The sequence below is a fragment of the Magnolia sinica genome, chromosome 5, assembly GCF_029962835.1.
Source record: "Magnolia sinica isolate HGM2019 chromosome 5, MsV1, whole genome shotgun sequence".
Classification (NCBI taxonomy): Eukaryota; Viridiplantae; Streptophyta; class Magnoliopsida; order Magnoliales; family Magnoliaceae; genus Magnolia; species Magnolia sinica.
Window position 1 is genome coordinate 12968770 of NC_080577.1, and position 14537 is coordinate 12983306.

The 14537-nt window shown below is 37.7% G+C and overlaps 1 protein-coding gene across 1 annotated transcript in view; it reads left to right on the forward strand.

Annotated features, from left to right (window-relative positions):
- Window positions 1-14537, forward strand: part of LOC131246947 (uncharacterized) — a 168106-nt gene that overhangs the window by 313 nt on the left and 153256 nt on the right. The window contains exons 2-12 of the mRNA XM_058247407.1: window positions 16-251; window positions 6308-6470; window positions 8021-8092; window positions 8226-8297; window positions 8479-8550; window positions 8937-9008; window positions 10251-10322; window positions 10425-10496; window positions 10588-10659; window positions 11450-11521; window positions 11620-11691. Of these exons, the coding sequence (XP_058103390.1) occupies window positions 155-251; window positions 6308-6470; window positions 8021-8092; window positions 8226-8297; window positions 8479-8550; window positions 8937-9008; window positions 10251-10322; window positions 10425-10496; window positions 10588-10659; window positions 11450-11521; window positions 11620-11691 (908 nt within the window). The 5' untranslated portion in view covers window positions 16-154. The remainder of the gene's footprint in view (window positions 1-15; window positions 252-6307; window positions 6471-8020; window positions 8093-8225; window positions 8298-8478; window positions 8551-8936; window positions 9009-10250; window positions 10323-10424; window positions 10497-10587; window positions 10660-11449; window positions 11522-11619; window positions 11692-14537) is intronic.

Here is a 14537-nt window from a genome sequence, read left to right on the forward strand (position 1 = left end):
TTTCCTTCTCCTCAGATACGCTTACTTAGAGAAGAATATCTATTCCGTTACCGTTTCAGCTTCCTCAGGATTCGTTCCAGCATTAAAATCATTTGATTTCTTCCCTATTTTTGTATTTTATCATTTCATCGAATTTCTTTGGTAGCGGAAGAAGATGTTATCGTTTGGATGCTATCTCCTTATCTTGGTTCTTCCATTCAATTGCTTTGGCCCATTTCAGTCCACAGCGGCTGTTCTTCCTCAAGATGAAGGTAACTTCGATTCATTGATTATTATCTCATCATTTACACTCTTAATAAGCTGTAAATGATTTACAACATTTACCCATCTCATTTACTGATAAAAAGTTCATATTTCATTTACAGACTCTTTATTTTCAGCTTAATAGCTATATCAGGAAAGCTTTGCTCCATATTTATGGGATTTAAATTATTTATAAGTTATTGAAACACAAACAATCATTTACTTGTAAATTATTTATAACTTCAAGCTAAATAGAATAAGGTGTAAGTGATTTATAAGATTTAAACGATTTACATGTTATTCAAACATAGATAATTATTAACTGGTAAATCATTTATAACTTAAAGTCAAACAGAATAGATGGTAAATGATTCATTTCTATAAATCATTTACAAATTAAATCACATTTATAGGCACAGGCAACCCATAAGTAACTTATGATGTTAGTTTAATTTTTCTTTGGAGGGTGAACTATTGCTCTCCTAGTTTGTACTTGTGGGGCTGTGGTTGTTTTATCCAAGCCGTTGATCTGATTACCTTTATAGGCATCCACATGATTTTTGCAAGTTAAATGGACAGTTCAGATCAATCGAATGGATTGTCCAAATGAAGTTGCATAGGAGCGCTCTAACTTATGGTGCTTTAGAGCGGAGGAGCATTTTTATACCAAAATAAAAATAAAAAAGCTCTTCCAGAAAAGAGAAATTTCATGTTATGAGGAAATCCACCCCGTCCATTCATTTTTTGAGCTCATTTTAGGAGATTGACTAAATATTAGGTGTATCCAAAACTCAATTGGGCCAAACCAGAGGAAATAGTGAGAATTCAATGACCACCATTGAAACATTCGTATAGCCATAAAAGTTTTGTATAATGTTAAGTTTTTTATATTTTCACTTCATCCCAATAGTAATGAACTTGTAAAAGGCTTGGATGGCATATAAACATTAAGGTGGAGCTCAGGAAAGCTTTAACGGTAGGAATTTCTTTCCCCAATTTTTCCTCTCGTGTGGCCCACTTGAGTTTTGGATCCACCCCATTTTTTGCCTGATGCCCTGAAATGAGCTCGCAAAAACGGATGGACGGGACGGATTTCTCACAAACATCACAATGGCCCCACCCAGCATCCCAACGCAGCAGCTTCATGCCAAAGGCTTTTGCAGGAAATAGGAGTTCATACACGCGCGGCTTTTGCTTGATTTATCCAAGCCACTGATCCGACGGCCCTACCATGGATGTATCGTGCCCCTAACATCTTGAATTGGAAGTTCCTAGCCGTTGGATCTGTAGTCTTTCCTGATTGTGGCTCGTTGGTGCATTTCTTCTTAACGGTATATTTGCCTGCCCACAAATGGATGGTTAGAGTTGACTAACTATCCATGATTGAGGCCGTCAGATCGATGGCTTGGATAAAAATGTGGACAATGGAAGATTACAATCCATTGGATCATCTAATCCACCCAACAGTTGGGTCTTGTTTTCTTGCAGCCATCCGTTTTCCAAGCAATAAATTAAATGGTTAGGCTGCCTAATCGAATAGATTCTTTCCAACTTTATGAAATCCATGACAGGTCCCACGAAATGGGAGTATCAATTTGTTGATTGAAACTATTTTTCTATAAAACATCTAGATCGTTCATTTTACATGATAGACTAGACGGCTAAAATTCGTGGTCGCTGTGCTTTTCGCTGGGTCATCCATGAATTGTGGTTTAGATTTAATGGATGGACCAGATCAATTGATGGTACTGTTTAAATGACCACAGGAAATAATGAGCACTATAACTTACTGCTCTCTCGGAGCATTGGATCATTTCTCCTATTAAATATCTTTGAAATTTTCTAAGTCTGTGTGCTTGACATGATTTTCATTAAATGATCTAATACTGTTGGAGATGATAAGGTGGAAAATGGTAGAGCCCTCTCCCTCTCTCCACAGTACGCGTGGCTGGATGATTTAGCTCTCACGACATGACTTTCCCTTTTTGGCTTGAGTGATCCTAGCCGTCTGATCAGTGGATGTGAAAGCGACGTATACCTGCGGATTGACTGACCAAAAAGGGAAGTGAATTGGCTAGTGTACCTGGAGCTGGGCATCAAGTCAAGTTGAATCTGATTGGATCCAACTCCACTCGGTCTTAAATTTCTATGGCCTGATGTGAACTAGATCCGATCTGGCACCGAGTTTAAGTCGTCCGACTCAATTCGATCAATCAAGTGCTAGCTTGATCCGATTCGAGTCCGACTCAATTAGGGAAACCAAGTCAGATCGGATTGGATACGAGTCGAATCAAGTCTTCTATTTTAGTCAAAATTGGAAAAAAAAATCTCATAGGACATGAATCTAGAGTATAAATTTAGGAATTGAAGCTTTTTAGCCCCAAATCCAGGGTTTTTAATAGTAGATATCGTCACATTTTTGCTCAAAATCCATAAAGGAACACATGCATTACAACGATTTGAACCAATAAAGATTGGAGAGATGACGGGATTTAAAGCTTTACCGTGAGATCCAAGCCGTCAATGGGTGAGATTTTGCAATCGAAAAGTGAAATGAGATTCAAATCCCTTTCCCATCATTTGGGGATATTTCGCTCTCTAGACTTGGTCGGAACGAGATCTCTTAAAATTGCAAGTAAGTTTAAACTTGGAGCAGTTTTCTCTACATCGAATTGACTAAATGGAGTTATGAGGCTAGAGAGGCTTAATGATTTCATGTGAAATTGTTCCTGCCTAGTGTAGCTCTCTTGCCTCCAACTTTTTATTTTAAAAAAAAAATAAAAATATATTTAAAAGAATATGAATTTTACCATTAAAAAATTCATAGGGCCCACCATAACGTTTATTTTCCATCCAATCCGTTAATTAGGTCACAACTACATAAATGAAGAGGAAAAACAAATTTCATATTGATCCGAAACTTCTATGACCCCTTAAAGAGTTTCAATGGTATACGTTCAACCCCCCACTGATTTTTGCAGTGTGGTCCACTTGATCTTTAGATTTGTCTTATTTTTCGACTCGAGCCTTAAGACGAGCCCACCAAATGGATGGACGGTTTGGACATAACACATACCTCATGGGACTGACAAAACTTGCTAACATCAATGCACCAGCTAGTGCATAGACAACATGGTATACTTGCCCATCCGTCTTCTCAGGTCTATAGACTCAGAAGTCCGAAGTCAGGTTGGGTGCAGCGTACCAAGTAACTAGTGCCATAAGTGTATATAGTAAATTATGTGGGTCCCACCATGATGTATTTATTTTATCCACTCCTTTCATACATTTTATAATTTAATTTTAATTTAATGTACTAAAAATCAATTATATACAAAGCTCAAATGGGCCACACCACAGGAAACAGTGTGAATTGAATATCTACCATTGAAAAATTCTTTGGGGTGACAAAAGTTTTGGATCAAGCTGATATTTGTGTTTTCCCTTTATCCATATCCTTTTGATATTATGAACACGTCATATGACAAATAAACGTCACTGTGTGCCCTAGGAAGGTTTCAACGGTGGAAATCATTATTCCCAATGTTTCCTCTGACATGGCCTACTTGAGCTTTGGATATGTTTTAATTTTTGTATCAACTGCTAAAATGAGATAAAAAAGCCGATGGACGGTGTGGATAAACAACATGAATTCATAGTTGGCCCAACATAGTTTACCCAGTACGATAAAAGCATACTGAGTAAGGCAATCCAATTTCTAAGTCAGAAGATTCATAAGGGTGCTTGATGCGCTGGTTGAAATGACTAAGAAGACGGATTGACTATTCCCACTACTACCAGTCATGCTTAGTGGTCAGTGCTCTGCGGACCCCAGCATGATATATTTATTTCATCCATGCCGTCCATCTATTTTTATAGATCATTTTATTATATTAAAAAGTTAAAAACTATATATACTTAGTGTAAAAATATTTAAAAAATAATAGATTCGGATCGGATTGGATCAGTCGGATCGGATCCATTCAGTTCAGATCGGTCCTGATTGACCACGATTCGAACTTGATCCAATGAACAGTCAAATTTGACCAATCATACTCAATCTGCATCAATCTAGGCCTTCGGTTTGGTTTGGATCAATTTGGATCAACCGGATCGGGTCAGTTTGTGCCCAGCTCTAAGTGTACCTCACACCAGTTATATAGATGTTGCATTGATATCAGCAAGTTCTGTGGGTCTGATCATGAGGTATGTGTTATATCCAAATCGTCCATCCATTTGGCGAGATCGTATTAAGACTTGAGAGGAAAAATAAGATAGATCTAACTATCAAGTTGACCACACTTCAAAAAGGCAGCGAGGGATTGAACGCCTACCATTGAAACCCTTTCTGGGGTCACGGAAGTCTTGGATTAATATGAAATTTATTTTTCCTCTTCATTCAGGTCTTTTGACCTTATGAACAGATTGGATGGAAAATAAATGTTATGGTGGGCCCTACAAATCTTTTAACGATGAAAATCATTATCTCCACTACTATTTTTGGTGTGGTCTAGATGATCTTTGGTTATAATTCATTTTTTGGATAATGTTGGGCCATGTAACTTTGATCTCCTTTGAACGGAAACGGATTGGCTACTCCCCTTGCCACCAGCCTCATGGCTGGTATTCGGTTCTCTATGAGCCCCACCATGATGTATGTGTTTCATCCATTTGTAAAGATCATTTTAAGGCTTTATCCCAAACATTAGAAGGATATAAATCTCAACTGGACCACACCACATGAAAATAATAGTGATTGTATATCCACCATTAAAATCCTCTTAAGGCCCACTATACTGTTAATTTGACATCCAATATGCTGGTTTATTCATACAGACCCAGATGAAGGGAAAAAACAAAGATTAGCTTGATCCAAAACTTTTATGGCCCCCAAAAAGTTTTTAATGGTCTACATTCATTGAACACTGTTTCCTGTAATGTGGTCCACTTGAGATTGGGATATATCTCATTTTTGGTCTAATACTATAAAATTATCTATAAAAATAGATGGACGTCATAGATGAAACACATACATCATGGTGGAGCCCACAGGGCACCGATCACCAGCCATTAGTTGGTGGCAGGGGGAGTAGCAAATCTGTTCCCCCTTTGATGTGGACCATCCATCATGTGGGCCCACCTCTGATGTGGGTTGTCCATCACGCGGGGCCCGCCTTGGATATGGGCCACTCATGGTTAGGTTGACTTTTGATGTGGATTGTCCATCATGCGAGGCCCACTTTGATATGGATCATCCATCATGTGGGGCCCACCATTATTAATTGCATATCATGTGGGCCCTATCTTCAATGTGGGTTGCCCATCATCTAGTGCTCGCCTTAGATGTGGGTCATTCGTCATTAAGGGTGGACGTTTGATGTGGATCATCTATCATGTGGGGCCACTTCGATACGGGCAATCATCATATGGGGCCCACTAGATCATTTATGGGCTCATGGGATAGTTTTCGAATCTTATAGACTTAGAAAGTGTTCATGGCCACAGAGCAAATTCCTTTTACTAATTTCTTAAGTTACTTTGTTACTACTAAAATTGAAGAAAATAAATTATTTTTGAAAGTTGAAAGCAATAAAAAATAACTGATGAAAATAAACAATTTTTTTCTAAAAAGCTATTTATTTAAGTTGAATAACCAAACTAACTTATTTAAATAAGAAAAGTAACTTATCAACTTACATAAGTTATATATATATGGTATCCAAACATGCCTTAAAAACCAACATATGACCATGATCTGATCTTAACTGGACAAGACTCTTTGAGTTGGCTCTGGCTCACTTGCCTATGAGTAGATAAAGCTTAAAAGCCGACAGTGAAATTCAAACTCCAATCCTCTCCGAGGCCTCCGTAGCCAACAAAGCATGTCTGCTCATTTGATTCAATTTGGCTATTATTCACCTTTATCTTTACCATAAATATTTTTAATAAAAATAATTAATGCCATCGCCTTTTATTTTTGAACTACGATGTGGAAGCACTGATGACCTTCGTTTAAGAGCCTTCTTGCTACTAACTTGTGTTTTCATGTGAAAAATGTGATTAGTGGAGGCTTTAAGAGAAATAGGAGGAGCTTTGGTGAAAACAGATTGGGATTTCAGCGTCGACCCTTGCAGCGGAGGATCGAGTTGGGTCCAACCTGGTACGAACAAGGAAAATAACAACACCGTCTCATGCAACTGCACCACCGTCTGCCACATCGTCGGCATGTACGCTTCTTGATTTTATTTATTTATTTATATATTTTTACATTGTTTTATAGAATATTATTTTAACCATTGGATCTGGTCAAGTTCGGTGATCCAAACCGTTTACAAGATGGGCCTCACTGTCGAGGTGGATCCTAATAATCTCCCATGGAGATTCACAGAGCCACTCACACGTGTACATACACATTTGTATTCTCTCCACGGATTGGCCACCGATGGTCATCTTTTTATGTTAATATGGTTCAAATGGACTTGCACATAAACTGTTGATTTTATCCGTCCATAGATAGAATGGATAGGATCATTTTGGACAACGGATACTTTCCAGATATGGGTTCAACCGGACTGACCCACGACCGATCTGACATTGGGTTGGGCTTAAATACGATGTAATGGGGTTCGGTTTAGGTACTGAGCTATACAATCACCAACCTTATAATACTTGAGTTGGGCCCAGGTTGAGTTCTTGGATTACTTGATCCAATCTGATGAATATATGAATATATAAGTTACTTAGGGCTCGTTTGGCCAGTCAGATTGGAAGGGATTGGATGGTATTGGAAGGGATTGGAAGTTAAATCCCAGGATTGGCCTGGCGTGCCAAACAAAGTCGGTGATCTTATCCCAATCCCATGGCTCTTAAGACAATTTACTGACAACACCATGATTACCTTTAAATCCCATGTAATTCACCTTAATCCGTTCAAATTTGCCTAGGACGTGTTTGGTCCGAGGGATTGGAAGGGATGGAAAGGTTTAATCTCAAGATTGGCCGGTGCCGAACAGGCTGGATACAGCAATCCAGGTATATAGCAATCCCATGGATCTCCAGACAATCCACTGACAACACCATCATTACTTAGAAATCCATACCATCCACCCTCATACCATTCAATCCCTTCCAATCCACCCGGCCAAACGGTCCCTCTATAGATAATAATTGAATATGGATCGTTTGTGTTAGTGGTATATGGAATTCTATTGCCTTTGGGTCTCATTTGTCCCAGTCATTTTTATTGACTCAAGCTATCTAGATATGTTGGATTTCTTTCTCCCAAATAGATTGCATGGTGCGCCACATAACTTTTAAAAGATTAGTTGTCTTATATTTTAACTTATGAGTTTAGAAAAAAAGCAAAATTATTTATGATATATATATATATATAAAATTAATAAAATCTTAAGTACAAAAAAATAAAAAGTGTATTGAAATATGATAGACTAATATAATAATAAAAATATTAGCATGTATCCACCCAATCAACTCGGCTGGGGTAGCTTGGGTTGAGAATTCTCAACCTAAGGATGGATTAGGGTTAAGGAATAAGAACTTTGGGTTGGGCTAGGGTTGAGCACCAGCCCAGCCCAGCCCAGCCCAACTTTCAGCACTAGTACTTGTAGTGGGAGGTAGCTATGGGACGGTTCCGATCATTTATCCCCGTGGCCGAACTAGAGAATTACGAATTCACTTCAGTAGTCCGCAGACTACAGGACGAGGCGTCTTTTCTCAATTTGAATGAAACAGAAAGGGCTCCTTTTCTTCCTTGCAGAGGCCTCAAACGTCAGAATCTCTCAGGAGTGCTCCCACCAGCACTGGCCAGGCTTCCCTACCTCAAGGATATGTAAGAATTACTCTCGCTTACGCCTCCGCTCACGTTAGATTCTCCCAGCATTAATTCATTAACCTTACTCTCGCTTACGCCTACGCCTCTAATGAAAAAAGCTTTTTCGTACTTCTTTCTCTCTCATCCACAGCGATCTTACCCGCAACTACCTCAACGGTACAATCCCTACACAATGGGCCACAATGCGATCATTGCAGACCATGTAAGCTTCCCACCTTGGCTGTTAAGTTTAGCAAATCATAAGCTTAGTTTTCTAAAATTAACGGAGGGTGGATTTTACTGCAGCTGTGTTAGCTCTGTTATCCTTCACATTCACAGTTAATAATAGCAAATCAAAAGGTTGGTTTTCTAACATTAACTGAGGTTGGCATATGTTACTGCAGCTCTGTTCTTGGAAACCGCTTATCGGGGCCAATCCCAAAGGAATTCGGAAACCTTACAGCTCTCACAAGTCTGTAAGTCTCGACCTTTCTTCGATACCCTGAAATTCAGCGTAATTTCATTTGGGTCTGTTTCTGTGGACCTTTCAACAAAGTTCAAAATTTCGTTCGAATGTATGTATCCATCCCAGTACATTTCTGATACAATACATTTTGAAATTGTCTATGATGCTGTGATACTGAATTCTGTTAAAATTTCCTGGTGATGAATGATCGAACCGTATGTTCTGTTATTGTTGTTTGTATGGGAATGTATGGAAGATAAAAAGTGATATATTTCAATAGCTTGTCCACATTGCTATACAAATGTCTATGTCATATTTTTGGATGAAGTTCTCGTGATAAATGCCCAATATTCCCATGTTTTGAACCTTGGATTTTATGGGGCAATTGAATTACAGGGTCCTCGATGCCAATCAGTTTTCCGGAGGTCTTCCTCCAGAGCTCGGGAATCTGGCCAACCTAGAGAGATTGTAAGAACTTTCTTCCTTCCTTTCTTTCTCTTTTATTTCGCTTCTGAAGAAGCATGTACTTATCAATCCAGTCAGCATTCTGTATGGTGGCATCCACCTTTCAGCCATGTGGGGACTGTTTGGTGGTCCCTCTTTAGATGAAGATGCTCACAGGACTCCACCAACAGATATCTTAACCATCCAATGTTGTCAAAATCGTTATCGTATCGCAAATCGTAATAGGGGTTGAATCATATCAAATCGCAAATTGTAAGATTTTTTAATGATTTTCTTAAAAAAATGAAAAATATAAATAAATCAGAAAAAATTAAAAACTTTAACACTATCATGACACAATATTACTTGAAAATTAAATGTTTCTTATCTTAAGTGGCATTTGATTCTGCAGACCAACAAAAAAAAGAAATTTTGATTTCTAATCATCATTCTACAATACATAAAAGTCAACACGATCATAACCGTTCATAAAACATTCCAGATAAGTCATGCATCAATTTGGTGTTTCAACCAGTTAAGAAATAAGATGCCATTAAAAAAAGCTCTACGATTTAATAGTGAAGAGAATATATGTCATTTAATCTCTTATAAAGAACAAAATAAAATAATTTACCTTTTCTAAACTATCTTTTTTAAAGTTTTTTTTTTTTTTTTTTTTCTTTCTAAATGATTCTTAAAATCCCCACCAATTTAAAAACACAAAATGAAAGCCCAGTGAAGCTTAAAATAGAGCAAAACAAGTGTAATTTGAATCGTAAATTGAGATTTGAATCATAAATCGTGGGATTCGAATCATAAAATCATAGGATTCATATAAAAAGGGATTCAAAGGTGGGATTTAAATTGTTTTTCTTAAGATTTGACTCAAATCGTAAACTGTGAATCGTAAATCATAGGATTTTGACAACATTGTAGCCATCCAACAATTCGCATGAAAATTGATAGTAAGAAAATATAGTCAATCCTCCACATGCAATTGAAGTAAGTACACAGTTTCAGATGGGGGGAATTGTTAAGTTGAGGAGATTTTCCAGCCCGATGCGCACCATGGTGGGGCCCACCAAACGAATGATCTGTATACTAAAAAGATGGATCCAACTGAAACAAAGAATTCTGACCTGAATGAAAATGTCTGTAATTCGGTTGTATGATACATTTTTGCTTCTGGATTCTTTTTGAATCATTGTCTTTCTTTCGCATTTCAGTGTATTTTGATCGCTCGGTGCACTGTTTATGTAATTGCAGTATAGTTCCCTCAAACCAGTTCACAGGGGAGTTGCCAGAGACGCTTGCAAAGCTCACAAACTTGAAGGATTTGTAATAGTTTTTTAGATTTTGTCCTTCTACTCAAACAAAATTCAACAACCATTTGAGCAAATAATTTTGTTTCCTTTTGTCTTGCCTTGGGGAACAATGCAGTAGGATAAGCGATAACCGCTTTACTGGAAAGATACCTGATTTTATTCAGAACTGGACACAACTTGAAAGATTGTAAGTATTCAGATCTTCATAACCTTTGGATCTCTTCAAAGTAGAGTATCTGGGTTCCTTTTTCACTCCACTTAAATCTCTCCAATGATAGGGATCTGCAATCATGCGGTTTAGAAGGACCAATTCCTTCTGGCATTTCTCGTCTGGAAAGAATGATCACCTTGTGAGTACAGTACAGCCTTTTGTCTTCTTGTACTGGTTTTATGTCAATGGTAGTCTTTGTGATTCCATGTTGAGGAATTAGACCTAAACTACGGGAATTTTGCAAAATCAGAATTAAGCCTCAATCCCAACTTTGGCAGGCCCTGTGCCCTCCACATCAGATTCATATAGGCGGAATGGCATTTTTCCCATCTTAATTACAAATTTTGATCCTTTTATTTATTTATTTTAAATTTAAATATTTAAAATTTAAGATAGAAATTTGTGATTGAGTGGAGAAAAGTGTAACTTTGGCAATGTGAATCTTCAAGGAAGGCAAGGAGCTCACTAAATTCGGTATCAAGGCTTAATTCCATATATATGGAGCCCATGCTTTGATAATCCAGACTGTTGATATGACGGACCTCACTGTACATGGGGAATGCCCCGGAAATGATTGAGATTGGAAGATTCCAGAGGATGGTGAATGCCCTGGACATGATCACAGTGGCCTAAGCATAGATTGTTAAGAGAGAATGCAGCAATGGTCCTCATCAACATTACAAGGACCAAATATTGAAGGGTCAGGGTCTACCAATCTAAGAGATCTCTCAGTAACACCCCACCCATGTTGAGGACCATCAGTTGAATGGTTTAGATTACCAAACCAAGGGCTTCCACATATGGAACCCTGCATGTTAGCAAACCATAAGTTTGCAGATGAGCAGGACCCTATAATTCCCCTTCTGTGTTGTTCACTAGAAATGATTTGGAAGGACCTCAACTAGTCACTGTTAACTCTTTGCATGCAGACTTATTAGCGACTTAAATGGACCAGAATCGGCTTTTCCGGATCTGAGTAAAATGTTAAAAATGCGGATATTGTGAGTTGAAGGTTTTTCTTTTCCATGTTTTATATAATTATGATAATCTTTCCTGTTCGCCGCTGTTGTAAGGGCAAACATTTGATTCTATGTTGCAGGGTGTTGAGGAATTGTAATCTTACTGGAGAGATCCCTCCTTACATTGGGGGAATGATAGAACTAACAACCTTGTAAGTCAATTTTTGGATTCAACAAAAATATTCTTCCCCAGATGTTGTCCTTCATGTTTGCATGCTTTTATCTTGCATCTTCAGTATGGCCTTCAACCTCAGCTTGTATTAGATGGTCCTCAATACATACTCATATAGAACGATAAGACGTCACGTCACTGATACTAACTTAAGAACCACAATATGTTGATCTACTACATGGATACTCAACCATGTCGATAGTGTCAGTCTGAATTGTTTAACTTTGAAATGACTTATTTGCTTTTGCCCATGATGAGCTGCATCAGTTAAATCATACTTACCCTGTATTGTTTTAGTTCTTATTGCTGGATATGGGCTGCTTTATAGCCCGTATATGTTTAGAGCATAATGGGTACTCTTGCTTTTCTTACCAATAGCATTGTTGAAAACCAGGGAGGGCTGTCTACATAGATTCTCTTCCAACCACCATATGGTGGTTCATGTAATTGTAATCCTGTATCGTGAATGCATGTGAGACACACTTTCTTATAACACCATTGTGATGGACGAAAGTGAGACATCATGCATATCTAGTCAGATTTACGTGTGGTCGTGTGCGGCTAGATATGAGATCTAAAGTGTGTATGAAAGTTGCATATGGTAAGGATTAGAGAACAAGTGTATGTGTGAAGTTTTTTTGGATCAAGTAGTGCTATCAACTGATTGCATTCATTAATATACGTGATTTTCTGAAATTCATATTGGGTAAGTTAAAAGTTAAATGTTCTTCCCTTGTGTGTTTGATTTCGCCTACATCAATGGATGTAAAAAAATGAAGCCAAGATTAGTATTTTGTCTCCATCTGAGTCGAACTTTCAGATTATATCGACTAAACTCAGTTGAGCAAATTACTTCAATGGGCACATTAGTAGAGGTTTTCCTTACAAGAAAAAGGAAATTGATATTTTACTTCTCCAAAACCTAAAGAAAGTTCATAGAATATGAAAATTGAGTGGTAGAGAATGCTCAAATTAGAGTGTTGTTATAGAATGGTATAGAGCCTCAAAATACAACACAGGAAGTCTGGGATAATCTGAGAGATGTATTTAGGTGAAAGGAATTTAACTTGAATCTACAAGTTACTACAGAATATCTTCACCCTTCAACAAGGAGATAGAGCTTCAAAGAGTATTATTCAGCCTTGCAAAGCATGTGGGAAAAACTAAACTTATACTAGCCATTGTCTTCCAATTATGAGATGATGGAGAGGAATTCCGTGTTGTTAAATTTCTCTATGGTTTTCATCCTGAGTTCGAGTCCATCCTAGCTTAGGTCCTTGGAGGCAGTGAGATCCCATCCATCACTAAGGCATTTGCTCATGTTCGGCATGTGGTTACTATACAGAGTTCACCTTCATCAAATTGTTCTGCATTTATTTCTACATTTGGTAGAGGAGAGGGAAAGTCACGGTGGTCGTTTGGTGGAAGAGATTCAAGAGGTCCTTTGGAGGTAGAAATAATTGGGGAGGCCATTGTACATATTTCTGTAATAGCTGCGGTTGTGGTCATAGTAATCGGTATTGCACTTATCGTGGTCTTAGTAAGCCTGCTTGGGCGAATCAAGTTCGTTCTTTCGATGATGGTACTGAGGATTATGTCTCCAAGCCTATCTCTTCCATTTCTTAGCCCAATACTATAGGTGATACAATTAGATTGTCTAAAGAAGAACCTGCCAAACTTCTGAAGGATCATTCTTCACGCATTGTCATCCATAGGTGCTCGTTTGCAGTCAAGTATCGTTTGTCTTGTATTGTCTGATAGTGCTCCTTGGGTCGTTAACTCAAGAGCTTGTAATCATATGACTGGTGAGCATAGTGTATTGTCTCAGTTAGTATAGCCATCGTTCATTTCTTCTGTCATGTCAGCAGATTGTACTTCAACCCGTGTCTGGATTAGGTAATGTTTTCCTACCCCATGGCTTTTGTTGTCATTAATACTTTACATCCTTGCATTTCCTTTGAGTTTATTGTCTGTGAGTAAGCTAACCAAATTCTTAAATTGTTTTGTCACATTTTATCATTCTTATTGTGAATTTCAGGATATAAAAACAGGGAGGATGATTGGCGGAGGTAATGAAGCGAATGAACCATATTACCTTGATAGTGAAAATAACTGGAGCAACACTATGGACAGATATCTCTCCACATCAGTGGCATTCCAAGCTTGGTCATCCCTCCTTAAGTAGTTTGAAGAGTCTAGTTTCATCATTGTCACATGCGTCTAGGTTAGAGTCTGAAGTTTGTGAGCTGAGTAAGTACCATAGAGTGTCGTTTCTTCCTTGTGCGGACAAGAGAAATGATAAGCCTTTTTTTAGTACATTCTGATTTTTGGTCTAGTTCATCTTATCGGTTTAAATGTTTTTAAGTACCTTGTTATTTTTTTGGATGATTATTCTCATATGACATGGCTATATTTGATGAAAGATTGGCCAAAAGTGTTTATTTATTATATATATTTTTTTATTATTATAAAGAATTTCATATGGAAGCACAAATTCAATTCAATTCTAAAGTTTGTGTTCTACGTTTAGATAATGCTAGAGAATATTTTATCTCAAGACTTTAACTCATATCTTTCATCTCATGGTATTATTCACCAAAGCATCATTTACTTGAGGTTGCTAAAGCGTTCTTGTTGAATATAAAGGTTCCAAAAATATTTTTGAGTGATGCAGTCTTAACTATATGCTACCTAATAAATCGGATGCCTTCATTGGTCCTAGATGAATAGCCACCTCTTTTTATCTTGTGTCCTTAAATTCCTTCCTACCCTATTCCTCCAAAGGTGTTCGGTTGTGTGTGTTTCATGCATTGGCTTGATCATGTT